Source organism: Aplidium turbinatum, chromosome 16 (assembly GCF_918807975.1).
Source record: "Aplidium turbinatum chromosome 16, kaAplTurb1.1, whole genome shotgun sequence".
NCBI classification, from domain to species: domain Eukaryota; kingdom Metazoa; phylum Chordata; class Ascidiacea; order Aplousobranchia; family Polyclinidae; genus Aplidium; species Aplidium turbinatum.
The window spans coordinates 1,621,123-1,641,914 of NC_137487.1; the positions used below are offsets into that span (position 1 = coordinate 1,621,123).

A 20,792-nucleotide genomic window follows, 5' to 3' on the forward strand; every position below is an offset into this window, starting at 1 on the left:
AACAAAAGACAGCCAGTTGTGTGTGACCTTCAGATGAGTTCTTGGTGCTATCAGTTTGTTGTTTGCAGCAGACCAGACGCACGACTGGTTTAACTCTTTATTCTTTTGTTGCAAGAGTTGATTAACTGCGAGACGGCTTCAATAGCGCTTGCCCTCGAGGTGCTCGTTTTAAGGAGTAAATATGTTATCTCTTCCGTTCCGCTCCACCCTTCATCTCCTATTATTCAGTGTTGTCATCATGGCGTATTTTCCTTATTCAAGCACTAGTGGGAATACTACGCATTCAATCACATTCATGTCGTGCAATAACAGTGCCGCCATGGCAACCGAGCAATGCGCTCTCTGTTTCGTCATCACTGACGACCGGACCGACAGGGGTAAGTGTTGTTGTTCAAACCTTGATTTATTTTCACTTTCATTGACAAACATTATGCAATAAGTTGCCTGGTTTAGACCTTGCTGTCTATTCAGTTGATTCTTTGAAAACATCTTCATCTGGCACATGATAACCGGCTTTGTGTAGTTAATCATGTGATTCATTGTGTTTCATTCCTGTTGTTGTACCAGGCAAGTTATTCAACTACATGAAGTCTGGACATATCAGTGTTCATGGCGATAGGGTGTTGGACGGTGGCTATATTGGATGGACATATGATGCCAGCGTGGTAACAGACCCAGATAATATAACGTTGTCCATGCTCATGTGGAATTTCCAAAGTAGCCTCAGGTGCGCATCGGACTGACTGGTCGGCTCGCAGCTTAGCGAACCCAGTGCCATGTGTTATTGCTAGCACCGCATATCATGCTTGCTGCGTTTCTTGTGACAACCTTATATCTGCAGAGGTCAAGCGGTGCCCGGATGTTGCAATATTCCGCTCCTATCTCATGGTTGCCATGTCAACACATGCATCGACGCAGATGTTTATGTGTCGATAAGTTCTGGAACATCGACAGTACTCGGACCTCAACATCTCCATGGATTCTATCCATGTAAGCTTGCTTGGCATGATTGATTAATTATATCGAATCATCCAGAGCGCTTCCTGCCTCCATTGGCATAGTGTGCGGAGGGATCATACTTTATTTATGTTGGCGTGACGTTGCTTCAGTGTGGACAAGCAGGGGAACGTGGCCTGATGAGCTGGCAGACTTTTGCATATTTACTGTCCACAGCCTTACTGGGGGAAGCAATCAATGAGTTGTAGCAACTCAAAGCAGTGAAAAATAAGGAAAAGTCTCATATTATGAATTTCATTTTCTTTATATTTCCTCCCCAGGCTACACAAAGATCATCACCGTCTACTATCAGTCAAAAGTAATTGTAATACAGTATTTAGAAAAGTGTAGTCAGACTCTGGCAAGTCTGCAAAATGTGAGGATCATCGCATTATCAAGTAGCCACAGCGTGACCCAAACATGCTTGCTTCCGCGTACTTACTGCCTCCGTGTTGACAGGCACGAAAGGAAGGCCCTTTGCAAGATACTTCAACATCTGCGTCCATCATCCCACCGAGTGGACAGCTCGGTATAACTGTGAGTGTGCGGTGTATGACAGCCTGGAAGGTACTCTGCTGCCTGGCAACCATAGCACAGAAGTGGAAACCGACACAGCAGACTTGCGTGTTTGGTATAATTCAAACGGCTCAGAAGAACCAATAGAAGCTTGCCAGTTCGAGCTTCCAAAAGGTAAGTGTGAAGAAGTCAACTAATGTTTTACTATTCACGGAGGGATGAGTGATCATAGGTCTCAGCAATTCCCACAACAATGTGCAGAGTGACATGATCTGCTTTCACGTAGTCGTAACATCAAGTTGTATTTAGCTTTGTAATTGCCAATTGCTGGATGAAGTGTTTCCAAGAATAACATCAAATCAGCTTTGAAATTACTGAGTTTTATAACGATGGATGGTCTCTTTGTATTTAAGTTTTATTGCAGTGACTTTCTTTGTTCAGCTCAAGTATTGGAGAGAGGTTTCCTCATTAATGATTCGGCGGTAATGGACGCCGCCCTCTTCAACCGGAGTGTTTACCAAATGCAAGGTTTCAACTGGACAAGCGGTTTAGTGATTGACACATTGCGGAAGGTGCACATCAACTGCACAACGCGATTGTTCAACGGGACCGAGATGTTCAACGTATCATCCGCGGTGGCCGACAACGACACGTTCACCTGCATGATGCCGTGGCCCAACGTGACCTCCGAGTTCCTGCCCTTCAGCAGACACGTTAAGTGCATGCCCCACAACTGTAAGTAGTTTGTAAGGTTTTGTTTCTTTTTGCGATGTTCTGTTTCATTCTCCCCACGTAGCCACTCCGCCGAGGCCACAGCCTGTTTGTCAGAGGCCTTCTGACTCTGCGTTCAGCATCATGCGGTTTAACTATGCTTTGTGTTTTGAAATTCGAATTTATCTAATTGCAATGAAGCCTTTTTCGACCAATTGTCACAACACAGGGTGTCCCTTCGTTTCGCAGTTTGAATGTTGTCGTCCCACATACAGCATGCATGTGGTGGCAACATATTATTGAACGTCGCAATGATGTTCAACACGTTTTGTTCAACGCTACGTTATTGAAATTTTCTCAAATTGAAAATCTAAGTGAAATATGTTTGGCTGCTATTCTTTGTTCGTTGTCATTCATACAGTTTATTTCCACGCACAGCTCAAAAAAACTCTGATGTTTACACGATGAGAGCGGATCCCAGTCCGGTTGTGTCTGCGATGGTTATCCTCATCCCTACCTGCGGGATGCTGGTATTATTGCTGCTTGTGAGTCTGCTATGGTATCACTGGAGGAAGAAAGTGATCAATTTCCTAAAGGAAACTAAATCGATTCCAGATGAGCTGGTGAGCTTTCTGCGACCTGCCCAACGCACTGACACTCATTTTACTTCGCTGAATTCTCATAGTACAAACTTTTGATATTTAGGAAAGACGCACGGTTTCAAATCGCTTAGTTAACTAAGCGTTAACCAATCATCTGTACTGTCGGGTAGTCATTCTGTACTATCGGGTAATCATGAGTTTCTCTTGCAGAACACAGTGATGAGTTCAACTCGTCCTTGTTGCTCGTACATGAGCGACCATCATCAACGGTGTGAAGAGACATGCCAAGCCTTTGATGAAGCAGAGAAGGAAAGAGCATCTTGTGAGTGCGACCGACTTACCACCATTTGTGATAATCTGCATATCAGGCGTTGGGTGGATTTACAGCAGCTTTCAACGCGTCATGTTCATTGAACGCCAAAATCTTTTTACTGAATCTTGTTTTTTTCAGATGTCCAGACTAAGCCACATCAAGTCGTTTCATCTGACCCTACCTTTCTTGGCCTCACAATAAGTAGCGGAAATGAAACAATGCGATGTAGTTACCAGGGGCAACCACGATGAAGCTTGTCTTCGAGAGGATGACGTTTTTGACAGCGGCCTTCCATTGGACAGGAGCCATGATGGTTTTGATTTTCAAACTAATGTTTTATCTCATCACAATCAAGTCATTAGAGCGGATTGTCATAAACCAATCAATGGAGACCACGTCACTGTAGGATCATACTGGTTGAAGGCCGAGCTTTCGGGCTAGGATTATCATCCGATTGCCACCGCGTAAGTGGCGGGAGCAATTGTTGAGCGGACAATGGCTATTCTATCCACGGATATGTCAAGCCATGGAAGTTGTTTGGTTTGGATGAGAGCAATTAGCGGAAGATGCCTACATAAGTACCTGCCATGCCACCCGCATGCAACTTCAGTTTCTTGTGTCTGAGCGCGCCAGTTCTTGCCGCAGCTTTATTGCAGATGTTTTCTTTGTGTTAAGTTTACACTGCTTTTATTACTTATCAAGTTGTTTTTGGTTGTTCTTCATAAATACACGTTCGTATTAGCCTTGGCATTTATGCCATTGGGTGGCGTTGATGATGCTGCTTCTTTTTTGAGCAATTTGGGCTTCTTCCCAGACCAACGTTGAGGCGTCTTGAATCGCAATCAACTGCCAAGTTTGAAGGATTCCTTCTTGTTGTCCGAAAGCAATTAGTTCAGCTCGTAAGAAAGGCGGCTTAGCCCTCGACACCGAGAGACGGTGCGAACGATGTCTGTGCCTAAGCCCACTCCCTCCGCAGAGTGCCAAACATTAAATAAGGCATTTTGCTTTGTTGTTGTTAATTTGTTACGCTATTTGGGTTCTTTCCCAAAACTAATGTCGAGGCGTCTTGCATCGCAATCAACTGCGGGGTTTGAAGGAGCCCTTCTTGTTGTCCGAACGTAATTCACTCAGCCCGTAGTGTAACGGGCTTATCCCTCGACGCCGAGAGGAAGTACGTTTGCACATTAAACTCACTCATCTGCTGACTGCCAAGCAGCATTTTTAAAATTAGTACCAATGACCTGGTGGGGAATCAAACCCACATCTACCGACGCAGAGGCGGGCGCTCAAACAATTAGGTCATTGTGCCGGTTAATGATGCTGTTTTGTCCACATGTGGGCGCAGAAAAGTTGATTGGTTTGTATATTTTAATATTTATTTGCCGTCATCAGTGAACAGCGATACTGTAAGCAGGATAGGTGCCACTACCTTGGCTTGCCTGCAAAGCGATGGGCTCTGTGTTCATCATCCTCCATTCACCGCTACTGGTATCGCGTTTTCAATTACGTCACTACCGTGTGTAGTTCAATTGTCAGCTGCCTCGAGTGCTGATATGTCGGCTGCATAGCCGAGTGGTGACAACCCTGGAACGGCAATCGAAAGGGCGCCGGTTCGACACCGCTCAAGAGCATGTAGCTGTGTCTTTGGCAGGACACTTAAAGACATGCCTGAAGGTGAACACGAAGATTGGCTTCCTTGCCTTCCCGTCCACTTAATCTAAATCTTCAACCACCGGGCGTAAGCCTGGATACGACAAACAAAAGCACCTCTGATGAAGTCACTGATAGCACAGTGCCCGGTAAAGGAACCACCGTCATCGTCATTTTGTGCCAAACCACGTGTATTGACGTATTCGAATTTATAGGATTTTTTTAAATCCTTAAAGAATCCTACTACTGCTGGTAGTATTTCAAGTATGTTTCATTTTGCGAAACTGGTTCAGATTGCTGCGTCACTTGTAGTTTGTGACTACGGTAGGCTGTCCCTCATAAACTAAACTGCCGTGTGTTTAGTCCGAGCATCTGACAAGAGGATACAGCGGGATGATGAGTTCTCCGACTCCGAGGACGAAGGAGAAGGTGGAAGAAAAAACCAAGAGTCGCATCAGAAGAAGAAAAGGAAACTGGAAGATGGTGACAAGCAGGGTGGGTAATGCATGAACGGGTTTAAATTTAAAGTGTGAATTTAATTTAGTTTAAATTTTGCTGACGCCCAACCCTCGCAATATGGAGAACAAAAGACATAAAACCGTTCACTAACCATCCAACGTCTAAGAACTGGATTTTCTTCGGCCGCCCGACTTCCTTGTGTTGCACGTATCCGTACAACGCAGGAAACATATTTGGTTTTTTCACATCAACGTGATCTTACTACTTCCAAGAATAAACAATTTTATCGTCGTTCAGTATCAAAAATTACCAATGCTCAAATGTTTTAACAAATTCCATTTTGATAAAAGTTTGCAATAGGTATCGGTGATAGTATTAGCCAAAATAGGCCGATGTCGCCCATACCGATAAATAGGTACACCATTTCTACGTTCAATGTTAGCTTACGTGTGCTTGCCCTGAAGCGATTTTTGGGTCATAATGTCATGTGGTTTATCTAGTGCTTAGGAACGAAGATAGTATTGTACTTTAAAAATAACGTCATTTGCAAGCCTTCCTATTGCTAAAAAGTCCAATGCGTGACTGGCCTCAACGATAACATGTAAAGCCTGCCAACTGCCACTAGTGATGATGGAGATGCAGTTTATCATAAGTTGCTAAACAGTCGGTGATCGTGATAGCTTGCTTGTGTTTTACCAACCAGTCGTTGAACATACCACATACTGTAACTCACTATAAAAGCACTTTCTATGTACCACGCACTGTGTGATGACTGATTAATGTCACACTGTTACTTCAGTTACGCAAGCAGAAGATCACAACGGGACAACAACGGAGTCAATCACGTCCGGTGAAGGAAAGTCCAAGTTGGTGAGCACTATCTCACTCTGTATATTGTTGCTCGTATCTGCTACCTTGTAGAATCAGTGGCTTGTGTGGACTATTGAATGTTCAGTTTGTCAGCGATTGACTTTTGCAAAAAAGAGGGACAGCCCTCTCGTGGAACGCGTATGACTCTGCTCTGAAGGTTGCAATAGAACGGAACTTTGTGAAAATCGTCAACATTTTGATTTCAAAACAGTCATAAATGTAAGGATGATATTCTTATATGTTTTGCTGCTATCCTGGAAGCTGCAAGTTGGTATGCTTCTGTGTGGAAGGTCTCCAAACGTTATATCACTGAGAGTTCACCAAGTTACTTATCCACTATCTTGGTTGAACGTTCCGCGATCTTGTTATCATACATCATTTGTTTCAGCCCTTGAAAGCAACAGCTGATGACATCACAAAGCCAAGTGAGACATCCATAGACGAAGAAAAGAACGCAGCAACTGGTAACATGATTGTTACTTACCGCATCAGATTCGCAGCTAAAGAGGAGTGGTCGATGTGTGGCTGATTGTCACAAAATCCTTATGGTCGATGTGTGGCTTGTTGTGGCAAAATCCTTATATTCGATGTGTGGCTGGTTGTAGCAAAATCCTTATGGTCGATGTGTGGCTGGTTGTAGCAAAATCCTTATGGTCGATGTGTGGCTGGTTGTCACAAAATCCTTATGGTCGATGTCTGGCTGGTTGTGGCAAAATCCTTATGGTCGATGTGTGGCTGGTTGTCACAAAATCCTTATGGTCGATGTGTGGCTGGTTGTGGCAAAATCCTTTATGGCCGATGCCCGGTGTGCTGGTTGTCACAAAATCCTTATGGTCGATGTGTGGCTGGTTGTTGAAAATCCTTTGGTCGATGTGTGGCTGGTTGTCACAAAATCCTTATGGTCGATGTGTGGCTGGTTGTGGCAAAATCCTTATATTTGATGTGTGGCTGGTTGTCACAAAATCCTTATATTCGATGTGTAGCTTGTGGCAAAATCCTTATGGTCGATGTGTGGCTGGTTGTGGCAAAATCCTTATGGTCGATGTGTGGCTGGTTGTGGCAAAATCCTTATATTCGATGTGTGGCTGGTTGTCACAAAATCCTTATGGTCGATGTGTGGCTGGTTGTCACAAAATCCTTATGGTCGATGTGTGGCTGGTTGTCACAAAATCCTTATGGTCGATGTGTGGCTGGTTGTCACAAAATCCTTATGGTCGATGTGTGCTGGTTGTCACAAAATCCTTATGGTCGATGTGTGGCTGGTTGTCACAAAATCCTTATGGTCGATGTCTGGCTGGTTGTGGCAAAATCCTTATGGTCGATGTGTGGCTGGTTGTCACAAAATCCTTATGGTCGATGTGTGGCTGGTTGTGGCAAAATCCTTATGGCCGATGCCCGGTGTGCTGGTTGTCACAAAATCCTTATGGTCGATGTGTGGCTGGTTGTTGAAAATCCTTTGGTCGATGTGTGGCTGGTTGTCACAAAATCCTTATGGTCGATGTGTGGCTGGTTGTGGCAAAATCCTTATATTTGATGTGTGGCTGGTTGTCACAAAATCCTTATATTCGATGTGTAGCTTGTGGCAAAATCCTTATGGTCGATGTGTGGCTGGTTGTGGCAAAATCCTTATATTCGATGTGTGGCTGGTTGTCACAAAATCCCTATGGTCGATGTGTGGCTGGTTGTCACAAAATCCTTATGGTCGATGTGTGGCTGGTTGTCACATAATCCTTATGGTCGATGTGTGGCTGGTTGTCACAAAATGCTTATGGTCGATGTGTGGCTGGTTGTCACAAAATCCTTATGGTCGATGTGTGGCTGGTTGTCACAAAATCCTTATGGTCGATGTGTGGCTGGTTGTGGCAAAATCCTTATGGTCGATGTGTGGCTGGTTGTGGCAAAATCCTTATATTTGATGTGTGGCTGGTTGTCACAAAATCCTTATATTCGATGTGTAGCTTGTGGCAAAATCCTTATGGTCGATGTGTGGCTGGTTGTCACAAAATCCTTATGGTTGATGTGTGGCTGGTTGTCACAAAATCCTTATGGTGGATGTGTGGCTGGTTGTCACAAAATCCTTATGGTCGATGTGTGGCTGGTTGTCACAAAATCCTTATGGTCGATGTGTGCTGGTTGTGGCAAAATCCTTATGGTCGATGTGTGGCTGGTTGTCACAAAATCCTTATGGTCGATGTCTGGCTGGTTGTGGCAAAATCCTTATGGTCGATGTGTGGCTGGTTTTCACAAAATCCTTATGGTCGATGTGTGGCTGGTTGTAGCAAAATCCTTATGGCCGATGCCCGGTGTGCTGGTTGTCACAAAATCCTTATGGTCGATGTGTGGCTGGTTGTTGAAAATCCTTTGGTCGATGTGTGGCTGGTTGTCACAAAATCCTTATGGTCGATGTATGGCTGGTTGTCACAAAATCCTTATGGTCGATGTCTGGCTGGTTGTGGCAAAATCCTTATGGTCGATGTGTGGCTGGTTTGCACAAAATCCTTGTGGTCGATGTGTGGCTGGTTGTGGCAAAATCCTTATGGCCGATGCCCGGTGTGCTGGTTGTCAAAAAATCCTTATGGTCGATGTGTGGCTGGTTGTTGAAAATCCTTTGGTCGATGTGTGGCTGGTTGTCACAAAATCCTTATGGTCGATGTGTGGCTGGTTGTCACAAAATCCTTATGGTCGATGTGTGGCTGGTTGTAGCAAAATCCTTATGGCCGATGCCCGGTGTGCTGGTTGTCACAAAATCCTTATGGTCGATGTGTGGCTGGTTGTTGAAAATCCTTTGGTCGATGTGTGGCTGGTTGTCACAAAATCCTTATGGTCGATGTATGGCTGGTTGTCACAAAATCCTTATGGTCGATGTCTGGCTGGTTGTGGCAAAATCCTTATGGTCGATGTGTGGCTGGTTTGCACAAAATCCTTGTGGTCGATGTGTGGCTGGTTGTGGCAAAATCCTTATGGCCGATGCCCGGTGTGCTGGTTGTCAAAAAATCCTTATGGTCGATGTGTGGCTGGTTGTTGAAAATCCTTTGGTCGATGTGTGGCTGGTTGTCACAAAATCCTTATGGTCGATGTGTGGCTGGTTGTCACAAAATCCTAATGGTCGATGTGTGGCTGGTTGTGGCAAAATCCTTATGGTCGATGAGTGGCTGGTTGTGGCAAAATCCTTATATTTGATGTGTGGCTGGTTGTCACAAAATCCTTATATTCGATGTGTAGCTTGTGGCAAAATCCTTATGGTCGATGTGTGGCTGGTTGTGGCAAAATCCTTATGGTCGATGTGTTGCTGGTTGTGGCAAAATCCTTATATTCGATGTGTGGCTGGTTGTCACAAAATCCCTATGGTCGATGTGTGGCTGGTTGTCACAAAATCCTTATGGTCGATGTGTGGCTGGTTATCACATAATCCTTATGGTCGATGTGTGGCTGGTTGTCACAAAATCCTTATTGTCGATGTGTGGCTGGTTGTCACAAAATCTTTATGGTCGATGTGTGGCTGGTTTTGGCAAAATCCTTATGGTCGATGTGTGGCTGGTTGTCACAAAATCCTTATATTCGATGTGTAGCTTGTGGCAAAATCCTTATATTCGATGTGTGGCTGGTTGTCACAAAATCCTTATGGTCGATGTGTGGCTGGTTGTCACAAAATTCTTATGGTCGATGTGTGGCTGGTTGTCACAAAATCCTTATGGTCGATGTGTGGCTGGTTGTCACAAAATCCTTATGGTCGATGTGTGGCTGGTTGTCACAAAATCCTTACGGTCGATGTGTAGCTTGTTGTGGCAAAATCCTTATGGTCGATGTGTGGCTGGTTGTCACAAAATCCTTATGGTCGATAGCAGGGTTGGCCAAGGAGGTTTCCCCCACTTTAGTTTTACCCGGGTAAAACCCTGGGGGAAACTGGGAAAAACCTTTTGGGAGAAACTGGGAAAAACTTGAGTTGTTAAAATTTGCAAATGTGAATGAAATAATGATTACTCCTCATAGTTAATGTTTATTACCATCATATTTTGAATGAACCAATTAGATTTCCTATGCTCATCCTCCAAAAAAAAGAAAAATATTGTGATTTACTAATATCTAATAATAGATAAGTCCAATCAATAGTTTACATAGATGAACCAGTATGTTATCAAGTCAGATGCTCCCCTGTGCCTAATATGCAGTCAGCGACCAAAATTGTAAACATTGAACAACAAAAGCCAAAGAAAAGAAAAAAAGATTAAGAGCCGGTATAATCTCAGTCATTGATAACATGTCAGCAGTCTTCATTGTCCACATTGAACAGCTCTCCATCTGGGGTTTCAGGTTATTTCCATCCAAAGTGTCTATAAACAATTAAACATGCACTAATCTCATTGCCCAGTCTATTTCTTTGCAGTATGTGGATTATAGCCATGCTACTGAACAAGCATTCTATTCCAGCACTCGATGGTGATTGGTGGGCATGATGATATTGCCATCCTTAATGAACAAAACTTCTTTTCTGGCTCATTGTTTGCAACTTTTCTTATGTATATGTATTGCCAATATTTAAGTGGTGACAATTTTTTCATTGATTTGGTAAAAGAGATGTTTGGAAAAATAGATGTAGGCCTATCCTTAGTTTCATATCCTGCCAGTACAAGAATGAAATTGTCATATTTTTCAAAAACAAAGTTGCGTGCAGTTTCTTGCTCATCTGCAGACAAAGTCATATATTTTTGAAACTGATCAACATTTCCTTTATTTTTGTTCTCCCTTCTCTCCTTCCATGAGAGTATCGTTTGTGAGGCTTTTCTTTTTTTTTGTGGGAGGAAGCGTTTTAGGAAAGTGCTTACCACTCAGGGACTCGGACTGGGAAGGCTATGTGGACGACCTCTACTGCTTTCCGGTAAAGTGCTGGAAGATATCAGTTGGTTTGCCAGCTGCAATTTAAACTGAAGCAATTAGTCACAACAGCACAACACTGACTGGCGTGGTCTTTGAGCTGGAGGTAGACCATCTGAATTCAATAAGAAATTACTATTGGTAGTTTTTGCTATATAGGTCATATAGCAAGATGTCAGGACAATAGATGGACTAAAAAATTAACAACATGGACACCACGATAAACCAAAAGAAAGAAAGAAAAACCAAAAGTGAGATGGAGGGACGACATTGACAAACAATGCAATACAACCAATTGGTATCAACTAGCACATAATCATGTAAATTGGCATGAAAAGGGGAAGGCTTACGCTCTACAGTGGGCTCTCACAGGCTGAAAATGATGATGATTGGTAGTTTGGTACTGCCAGCAGACAGTGGGTCAGTACGCATTGAGAAAGTGTCAAAAGAAAAGCCTGAAATATCACTCTGTGATGATCCAGAGGTTTATCTATTTTATCTAAGTATTGATGCAATTCAAATGGAAAATGTCATGAGATAACAGCTAAACAGCTGGCTAGTCATTATATTGCATAAGAAACTCCACAAACAACACATTTGGAAGTTTTGAGGGTTTCCCCAGTTTTATCCGGTTTCCCCCAGTTTTACCTGGTTTCCCCCAGTTTTACCCGGGGGAAACTGGGAAAAACCTCCCAGAGGTTTTACCCAACCAACCCTGGGTCGATGTGTGGCTGGTTTTCACAAAATCCTTATGGTCGATGTGCAGCTTGTTGTGGCAAAATTCTTATGGCCGATGTGTGGCTGGTTGTCACAAAATCCTTATGGTCGATGTGTGGCTGGTTGTGGCAAAATCCTTATATTCGATGTGTGGCTGGTTGTAGCAAAATCCTTATGGTCGATGTGTGGCTGGTTGTCACAAAATCCTTATGGTCGATGTGTGGCCGGTTGTCACAAAATCCTTATGGTCGATGTGTGGCTGGTTGCAGCAAAATCCTTATGGCCAGTGTGTGGCTGGTTGTCACAATATCCTTATGGTCGATGTGTGGCTGGTTGCAGCAAAATCCCTATGGTCGATGTGTGGCTGGTTGTCACAAAATCTTTATGGTCGATGTGTGGCTGGTTGTCACAAAATCCTTATGGCCGATGTGTGGCTGGTTGTAGCAAAATCCTTATGGTCGATGTGTGGCTGGTTGTCACAAAATCCTTATGGTCGATGTGTTGCTGGTTGTCACAAAATCCTTATGGTCGATGTGTGGCTGGTTGTGGCAAAATCCTTATGGTCGATGTGTGGCTGGTTGTCACAAAATCCATATGTACATACAGAGATGGGCGTGATCTTGATCTTCAAGATCACTTTTTTTGTGTGATCTTGATCTTGAAGAACAATAAGATCAAGATCACTTTAAAATTGAAGTTTACCTACTAGATAGAGGCAATGTTTTAGAACTCGTGCTGTACAAAATAGTTAGTGGCAACTACTAATATTAATATAATCCACTGCTAATATGATATGTGTCCAACAAAAGACGATTTAAAGTCTCCATCTAATCTTGTCAGTGTTGCCATTTCAAAATTGAAAAAGTTTTCTGTGTTGGTCATAATAAAGAAATCAACTTCCATGTACTTTATGTTGACGTATAATAAAAAATGATTTAACTTTGTTCACAAGTTTCATGTGTGAATTTTAAAGAAATGTTTGCTTTCTTTGACTCAGTTTTTGATGTTTCAAAAGTCTAGAATGGCGGTGTTAAAAAATCTGGACTCTAGCCGACTTTGGTCATGTAAAGTGGATTATTGCAGCAAATCAACCAGACCAAGACTTTTGTTTAGGGTCTGAGTATGGAGCGGTTTGTCTGACTGCAAACCTCTGAACTTTTTTGATAGCAGACAACAGTATCAAGGTGGCCAGATGGGTAAATGGTGCAATAAACATTGACATAATACAGTGAAAGTTAAAACCATTTAGTACTGTAACACGATTAAAATCTCCCACATGAACCAGACAAAAATTTGGTAAAAAATGATGCAGTTCAAAGTTTATTTTTATTTATTTGTTATAAATAAAAAGTATAAAACTAATTACAAATTTTGCGACTTTTTCAGTACTACTGTAATTAATTTCGGCCTTGTGTGTGACGTTGCGATTTTACGCTAACTACGTCAACAATTGATAGGCCCAATAGCAACAGTCACTAACTTATTACAATTCTTAGGCCAGTGATCGAGTAGTTAAAAGTAAAAGTTAGCAATAGGCTGCCAACTATATACCTCTACCCAGGTTGCTGATAGTAATTATTTTTTTCAACATCATTGATCAAAAACTTCATTTTTTTCAAGTAGCCTACACAAAAAGTGATCTTGATCTTCAAGATCACATAGTTTGGTGATCTGGATCTTCAAGATCACCTATTCTTGGTGATCTTGATCTTGCCCATCTCTGTGTACATAAACTATAAATGAGAATTATGAGACTATGCACTACTGTAACGACTCTCCGTAAAAGCACGAACTGATTCAACGTCTGCCGACGTGCAAATATATTCCACTAACAATTCAGTGCTGTTTAGATTGATTCAATGGGTTCAAATCAAACAAAAACTGAAGTAACACAATATTGACATCTTGGTTGTTTTTTTAGTTTTGGTATTTTGATTGGATCAAGCTTTAAGTTTTCTGTTCTAAGAGCTTAAACTTTGGATTTTGAAGATTTTTGTTTCCATGTGAGGATTGTAAATGCGCAAACTTTTCTTCGCTTATGTTTAAACGTAGCCTTTGACTTTTGTAGCCAAATCCGACGCTTCTGACCAATCCTCTGCAGTGACTGCTTCGAGTGAGAGCAATAAAGAAAGCAAAGAAGATGAAAAGATGGATCACTGAACCTGACAATGAGCTCTGTTGTTTCTTTCGTCAGCCTCCTCAATGACCGGATGATTTATTTGTGGAAGGATTTGTGCCTGCCCATGTCCTCCTCTGAATAAATTCGTTTCGTTTGCAACTGATCTCGTCACAACTGCACGTTCGTCTTGCGGCCACTGCATCGCCATGTTGTGGTGAAAAATTAAATCGCTGTTTGCCGCTAGTGGTATTGTAGACCTGCGTGGCTGCAGTGTTCTTTGGACAGTTTTCATATGTATAAAACGATGGGTTTGTATGACGGAATAGGTTCCTACTAAACCGTTGTAGCCAGTTTCATTTTATTATTTTGTTTGTGACGTTAGATGAGAAGCCGTGGGAGCTACGACCTTGTTAGCACAACTGTTCCCTGCAGCTATTAGCAACCGACATTTGTTACCTGTGCACAATGAAATTAAAACTACCACAACTTGGTTTGCCTCGTATTTGAATGCAGTCGGTCATAATGTAGGTCGTCCTTGTAGAGCAAAGATGTTGTATCCGGAATTAGCTTCCGAGTTGTTTTGAAAATGTCTTCGGCCTCACGCGTAAAAGCTTTGAGGTTATATTTCAATGGCTTGTTTCAAGTACCGAGTCTTACTTTTCAGGCTACTGTGTAGGGTCATCAATAATTAACGTTACAACTTCAAACAACTGTATTTAACAAATGGTAGTCAATTTTTGAGTAATAAATATTTAGAAAAAACAAGTTTTACTCAATGTTAACGCCATTTGCGTCGATAACAAGTCGGAGACGCTTTGAAAAGGACTGCAAGAGTCACGAATAACTCTTTGAGGTATTTTGGATCATTCTTTTTTCAGATTAGCCTTCAGCGCTTCCAAACTTTGGTGGTGTTTAGTCGAAAGCCGAATCCTTGTTCTCCAGGTAACACCAGATGCCAAAGTCTAGGGGGTTCAAATCTGGGGATAAAGGAGGCCATTCTTCCTTGGAAATGAAGAACGGCACGTTTGGCAGCGTGCCTTCTTCAATGCGTGAGAGCAGAATTCTGTCTCTGGAGACGCTTCTCAATGGTATTGACATTTAGCCAGTTTCTTCCTGTGTTTGAATGGGCTTATCTTCAAATCCTTGAGAACTGCGAACATGGTTCCATAGGCCACGTTCGCCTCCTTTGCCAGTTTTTGAATTGGATCTCTTGTAATATTAATTAATTATTATTGATGATCCTGTAGCCTACTTCTACTTTGTGTTAATTTTGGGTATTGTAGCAATATCTTGACTGTCGTGCAAGTACAGTGTAAACGCACCACTGAATAACTTGTCCATCAGTTTAGTCTATTTCTGACTATTACAACGAAAACAATGCATGCCAAACTTTGTAGCAGATGTCAGGTAGGTGTAAGATAGTTGTACAACAGAATTTGTCTAACTTATGTCAACACTTATGAAGAGAAAGTGCCAATTTAGACGAATCCATGAATTTGCTTCTAATTTCCTGTTTTAGTGTTAAATACGTCATTAATCAGCTCTCCCAAAGGATCTTAAATGTAACTGAACTTTTAAAGCCAGGATTGGACTCATTAGCCATTTAAGAACTCACCGTTACCGTTTTATTGCGAAGGCCATCATCATCCAAATTCGGTTTTGTCCCCACTAGTGGGAGTGGTCGATTCTTTTCTAGCAGCGATTGCCTTCACTCCCATTCACCATTGCATCTTCCTTTGGTCTGACCTTATCTGCCTCATTCTTCACCTGTTCTTTTTGGACGCCCCCGTTTCATCTTCCCATCTTACTCCGTTTGCCCTGGCAAGTTTTTCAATAGTTTCCCTCATCTCAAGCATATCCATCAGTTTTTTTTCCATCCTAGTTTTTACCCCACACATTGCTCTCACCATTGCCCTTTCAGTTCTTCTCAAAATTGCAAGTTTACTCTCTCTTTGCACCCAAGTCTTGCTGCTGCACACAGTAGTTTTGTGGTGCAAGTTTGATGCGCATAGTATGATAAACTGTCAAATTCTTTTCAACTTACTGGTTTGATAATTAAATAGGCTTTACTTTAGTTTTTTTCAATGCAAATTTGCAAATATTGATTCTTTGGAGTACGTATCGTTATAATGAAGAGATTGAGCTACTTTTGGTCTGGCCTGTTACTGCAATTGGGCTGGAAATTTTTAATTCATCTGGCCAGTGGCCACATGGATAGTCAGCCACTGCTGTCTAGTTATTGCTGAAAATCTCAGTTTAAATTGTTGGTGAATCCATGTAGGCCTAATATATATATATTTTTTTATGCCACAAGAAAGTTTTAATTTGATGGTTTATTTAATTGGGTCACAAACAGGTCTATGAATGTGGGCTATGTTAAAGTTAATTCAGCCTTGTTGTAGCCTACGTTATGTTGCCTGTGTTTTCGTACACGACCAAGTTGATGCCTGTGGAGTTATTAGACTATAGACTACACTCAGCGTTGGGACTATCGATTACGAATCGATATTCGATAGCGTTATTCTTTACTTTGTCACTATCGCATCCGTGTTTTCTTTTCTTTTTCGAATAAGTATCGATTAGCTGCTAGTCTTTACTTTTTTGTGCGTTGAATCCGATATTCGATATTCGGTACTTTTCTGTAAAGTTTACAAATAAACAACGTAAAATATTAACCGAATTCCACAATTTTATTAGGCAAACTTTGAAATTCTATTGAAAGAAGGAGCAAATTTGAAACCCTGGTTGATCGCATGGTTGATCGCATTCAACTCGAACCCTGCGTTCTTTGGTTTAGGCCAGGTCCAGGCGTTCATGCAGTTTGTTAGAAAGGGTCGTAATTGTTAAAGCATGCCGATGCTGTAGGCTTGAAAAAACGGTGTTTGTTTAGTTATTATTAGATTGAGGTTAAGAGTTGCAGCTAAGACTAAGGTCAAGTTTTTTTTGGTTTTAAGAGTTACTGGTAGCGTTTTAGATTAGCCTAACCTAACCGAGTTAGAAAATGGTAATGCTTGCTTCAGCAGTTACGCACATTACATGACTGCATTTAAAACTGTGTTTGTGACTCTTCTCAGAAGGATTATTTTTGCATGACTGCATTTAAAACTATGTTTTGTTACTCCTAGTCATTTGAGTGGGAAGTATTTTTCACTTCTTTGAATTTTTTTCAATTTATTACTGCCTTGAGCATTCAGAAAGAGTGGTGGAATAATTTTTTTTTTTTTCAATATCGATTACTACATTCTTTATTCTTTACTTTTTTTTCTAGTATCGAAATCGGTTAATTCTTTACTTTTTTTGGCACTATCGAATAACGGAATATTCTTTACTTTTTCACTATCGACTCCCATGCCTGACTACACTACCTTAGCAATTGTTAGTAATGTTGGGTTTCTGAAAACATTTTTGCAAAGACAAAATTTGGGCAAATTTTGTTTGCCCCCCCCCCTCAAAGGTTTTACTCTTCTACGGCTATGAGTACAATCAGGGATGGAGGAACCACGTGGGCCTGGGCCCACCTACTTTATTTTCTGGGTGGGCCTGGCCCACCCAGTTTTGAAAGCCAAATTTCTTCGAAAGGTAGCGAAAACGGCAAATCAGAGAGGGAGTTCTAAAAAGAGGTCTTCACTCATTTGATACACAGTAGTTTGATTATCTTTGATAGCTCAATGAAGAAATCCAATCTTCAAACGTTTCTTTTGAGTCCATTATTGATGTGCAGCACGTGTGGGTGTGGTTGCGTATGACTGGTGGAGCAATCTATCAATCAATATAATTATTCCCTTATGCTCTCTATGGTTAGAACAGTGATATCATTACATATGCATGTACTGTGTAATGCTGCATATTATTACTCCCAGGTGGTATTATAACTGTGTGTGTATTGTTGCCTTTTTATTTGTGTGTACATCGCCACACCTTACAGCGCTATAAAGCAATTCAACAATTTTGTGAATTTTTTTGACCAAATTCGGCCCAAAAATGGAAAATTTTGCCTGTTGGCACGAAAGGTAATTATGAAAACGAATGTGTAAACCAGGGGGTCGGCACACTCGGCAACCTTTTTCTAACAGCGGGCCAAAGCCAAACTTTACATGGTCTTGGCGGGCCGTAGCCTATTAGCTAATACCAGTTTTGATAGATTCAGAGGCATGATTTCAAGGCGTTGACGTAGCCTAATGCCTTCAGAATATCGGCTAGTAATATCCTTGACGGGAATCAGCTGAACAAATTCTTAAACATCAAAATCTTTGTTTACTGCACGCACTAATACTGCCAGCTCAGCTGTAGGCTTATCTGTCGTGTCTGTGCTCTCATCTATTGCCATTGCGAAGAACTGTAGATATAGAATAACTTTTTGCTAGATGTTACGTTCTCCAATATCTCTTCTTTTCGTCGAGTTACGGTTCTTGTTGAAAGACTTAGGCCTATATCTGAAAAGTAGTTTGTTTTTTTTCTCTGGGCATATGTCTTCAGTAACATCCATCTTACACCTTTTCCTAAATTCTCCATCACTATACGATTCTTGTCTTTTGCTATTGATTGTGCTATCTTGTAGCTAGCAAAAGAATTTTCTGATTCATTGGTTTTCCTTTCCTTTGTAACAGAGAAATTTGCTGTTTTAAAGCTATTTTTGAGTAGATTAACTTTGCCATTCCTTGTTTGACCCATCAACTTGGAAAAAATAATATGTTTTTGGTTTTGTATTATAATGGCGCTTTATGTTGAGTTCTTTGTTTATACAAACAGAAACGCTGCAAATCAAAGACGTGGGCCTACTAAAATGATTAATGAAAAGTACTTGTTCTTCCATTCGATTATACTATAACAAACCACTGGCCACATATTATTATAACTGGTAAAGAAACGACGGGGCGGATGATTTTTTTTTGGCGGGCCGTAGGATGCCGACTCCTGGTGTAAACGATTTCAAATATTAGGAATGCAACAATGTTATGGGGGATCTGGGGGGCGAAGCCCCCCAGAAGTTGGATTTACTTTGACTGCTGCGCCTCTGGGCCCACCTACTTTTAAAATGGTTCCTCCATCCCTGGGTACAATCGTCCCCGCATGGCTTCCACGATTGGCACTTTATAGTTCGGTTGGGCGCCTGACTTCAAGAACGAAGAAACGTCGAAATCAAGCGGCGCTAATTCGACTCTCAACTAACGCATATTTACTTCACTGATGATACGCGTGTTTTACCTAAGCATAATGTGAGAGACGTTTCTTCATGCCTCTAAAGAAACTGAGAAAATAATGTAAAACAAACCGTTGAAAAGAAAAACGCGTTGCTTACTCGACTGGTTATAACCAGTCCAGTTGCTGAATAGCATTAAATTAACTTATGCATGTGTTAATGTTTGATGCAAAATGCTCCCTGTAGTTAAAACCTGCTACAAGGAAAGATGGTGACATCTAGGACGAGTTTTAGAAACTTTACAAGGTTGTGCAAAACTTCCTCCACAAATAAATTACCGGTACCGTATTGAAATCCTTCTATGGCCATGAAGTCCGCCCGATAGCTCAATTGGATTGCACGTCACTTCTGGAACGAAGAAGCTTCAAGATCAAGCGGCGCTGGTTCGACTCTCACGGCGTGCGCTTGAGCAACGCACGTTAAGGACTGCTCTTCATTCAGCTTCAGCTCTCCATTCAGAATTTTACTTCAATTTAAACCAAACTTTGAGGCTCTAACTTCTATGAAAATTCAGTTTTAATTTACTGATGGATATGGTCAAATGCAAAGTGAGTGTTTCAAACAATGGTTTTTCAAAAACAAGCAGGCACAGCTTTAAAAGCGGAAAAGGCCTGCCATACTTCAAAAATTAAACTGGATAAGGAAAAAATGATTATATCTTTGTAATCAGCACTCCAAATATACCCAGAAGTAGGTCTAACCAAGGGCGTTGACAGGGGGTCTAGCTGGTACTTTTGGACCCGGGCCCAGATTATTTAAGGGGCCCAGATTTAAAAAATTCTTAGCGACTTCAAACATTATCAAGATCTTAATACAATCAGATCTAAAGGAATTGCCATCAGGATTAAAACAGCCATTTCAGCCGTCAGATGGCAAAGTACCGGGCCCCCGTCTGGGTACCGGCCCACTTCAGATTTCTGGATGTAAAATAGCCACTTCAGCTACCAAACAGTAAAATAAGAATTTAGTCCAGTATAGTGATTTCCCTAACTACGAATATTACCCGAAACACGAATTTCAAAATAAACAGGCTAATATTTGTTCAAACTCAAAAACTGAAATGGCACAGGTAAGAAGATTGCTATCCCTATTTCTGCACTAAAAATTACACTAAAACCCTTTTCAGATTGCAGCAATCAGCAAATGTTTGACCTAGGCCCAAACACCTTTCCCAAATCAAATTGAAAACTTTCTGACTGTCTGCAGTGCTGTAAATTCTCTTCTGGTGAGCCTAGAATGACCAGTGAAACATCAATGGAATCGGCAAGTAATACTCTAGCACCATGTAACAAATAAAAGTTCAAAAAAGTAATCGCTAGATAATATAGAGATAGTAATTAAGTTTTGCGGTTCAAGAAATTTTAAGATTGCGCAAGATTTGTTAAATGATCATGCTTAAACGACATCAATAAAAGTTTGTTTACAATCTTTATATTCATAACATTGTGTCGATAAAGGGGGCCCGAAAATAAATTGGTACCGGACCCGAGAAATCCTGTCAACGGCCCTGGGTCTAACATTCCTGACGCCGTTTTTACCAATCTCATCCATAACTTTGTTTCGAATGCTTGGAATTCTAGTAAGTTTCATTTCAAGCCCTGGCAGGGGAAATTTTGGAATTCTAATTTGAAAGGAAACGTAATAAAATATGTGAGTTTACGTTTGTCACTAGCGTGCCTTTTAATTCGTGTGCAAAACGAGTCAACACAAGCTAAACATGTGAGCAGAATAAAGTCTATTGACATTATGCGTGCTGGATTAATGAAT

The 20,792-nt window shown here is 41.4% G+C and overlaps 3 protein-coding genes across 4 annotated transcripts in view; all 3 read left to right on the plus strand.

Annotated features, from left to right (window-relative positions):
* Positions 1–14,316, plus strand: part of LOC145785048 (histone deacetylase 1-like) — a 46,767-nt gene extending 32,451 nt beyond the window's left edge. For both annotated transcript variants that reach the window (XM_082596749.1, XM_082596750.1), the window contains exons 13-16: positions 5,152–5,283; positions 6,047–6,117; positions 6,506–6,581; positions 13,775–14,316. In XM_082596749.1, the coding sequence (XP_082452875.1) occupies positions 5,152–5,283; positions 6,047–6,117; positions 6,506–6,581; positions 13,775–13,866 (371 nt within the window). In that variant the 3' untranslated portion in view covers positions 13,867–14,316. The remainder of the gene's footprint in view (positions 1–5,151; positions 5,284–6,046; positions 6,118–6,505; positions 6,582–13,774) is intronic.
* On the plus strand, positions 182–2,255 carry LOC145785854 (uncharacterized). The gene is made up of 5 exons (XM_082597563.1): positions 182–377; positions 568–727; positions 842–990; positions 1,456–1,686; positions 1,954–2,255. The coding sequence occupies exons 1-5, from the start codon at positions 182–184 to the stop codon at positions 2,253–2,255; spliced, it is 1,038 nt and encodes a 345-aa protein (XP_082453689.1).
* LOC145785049 (uncharacterized) lies at positions 2,730–3,420 on the plus strand. The gene is made up of 3 exons (XM_082596751.1): positions 2,730–2,846; positions 3,036–3,147; positions 3,277–3,420. The coding sequence occupies exons 1-3, from the start codon at positions 2,748–2,750 to the stop codon at positions 3,387–3,389; spliced, it is 324 nt and encodes a 107-aa protein (XP_082452877.1). The 5' UTR covers positions 2,730–2,747; the 3' UTR covers positions 3,390–3,420.
* Positions 14,317–20,792: the final 6,476 nt, after the last annotated feature.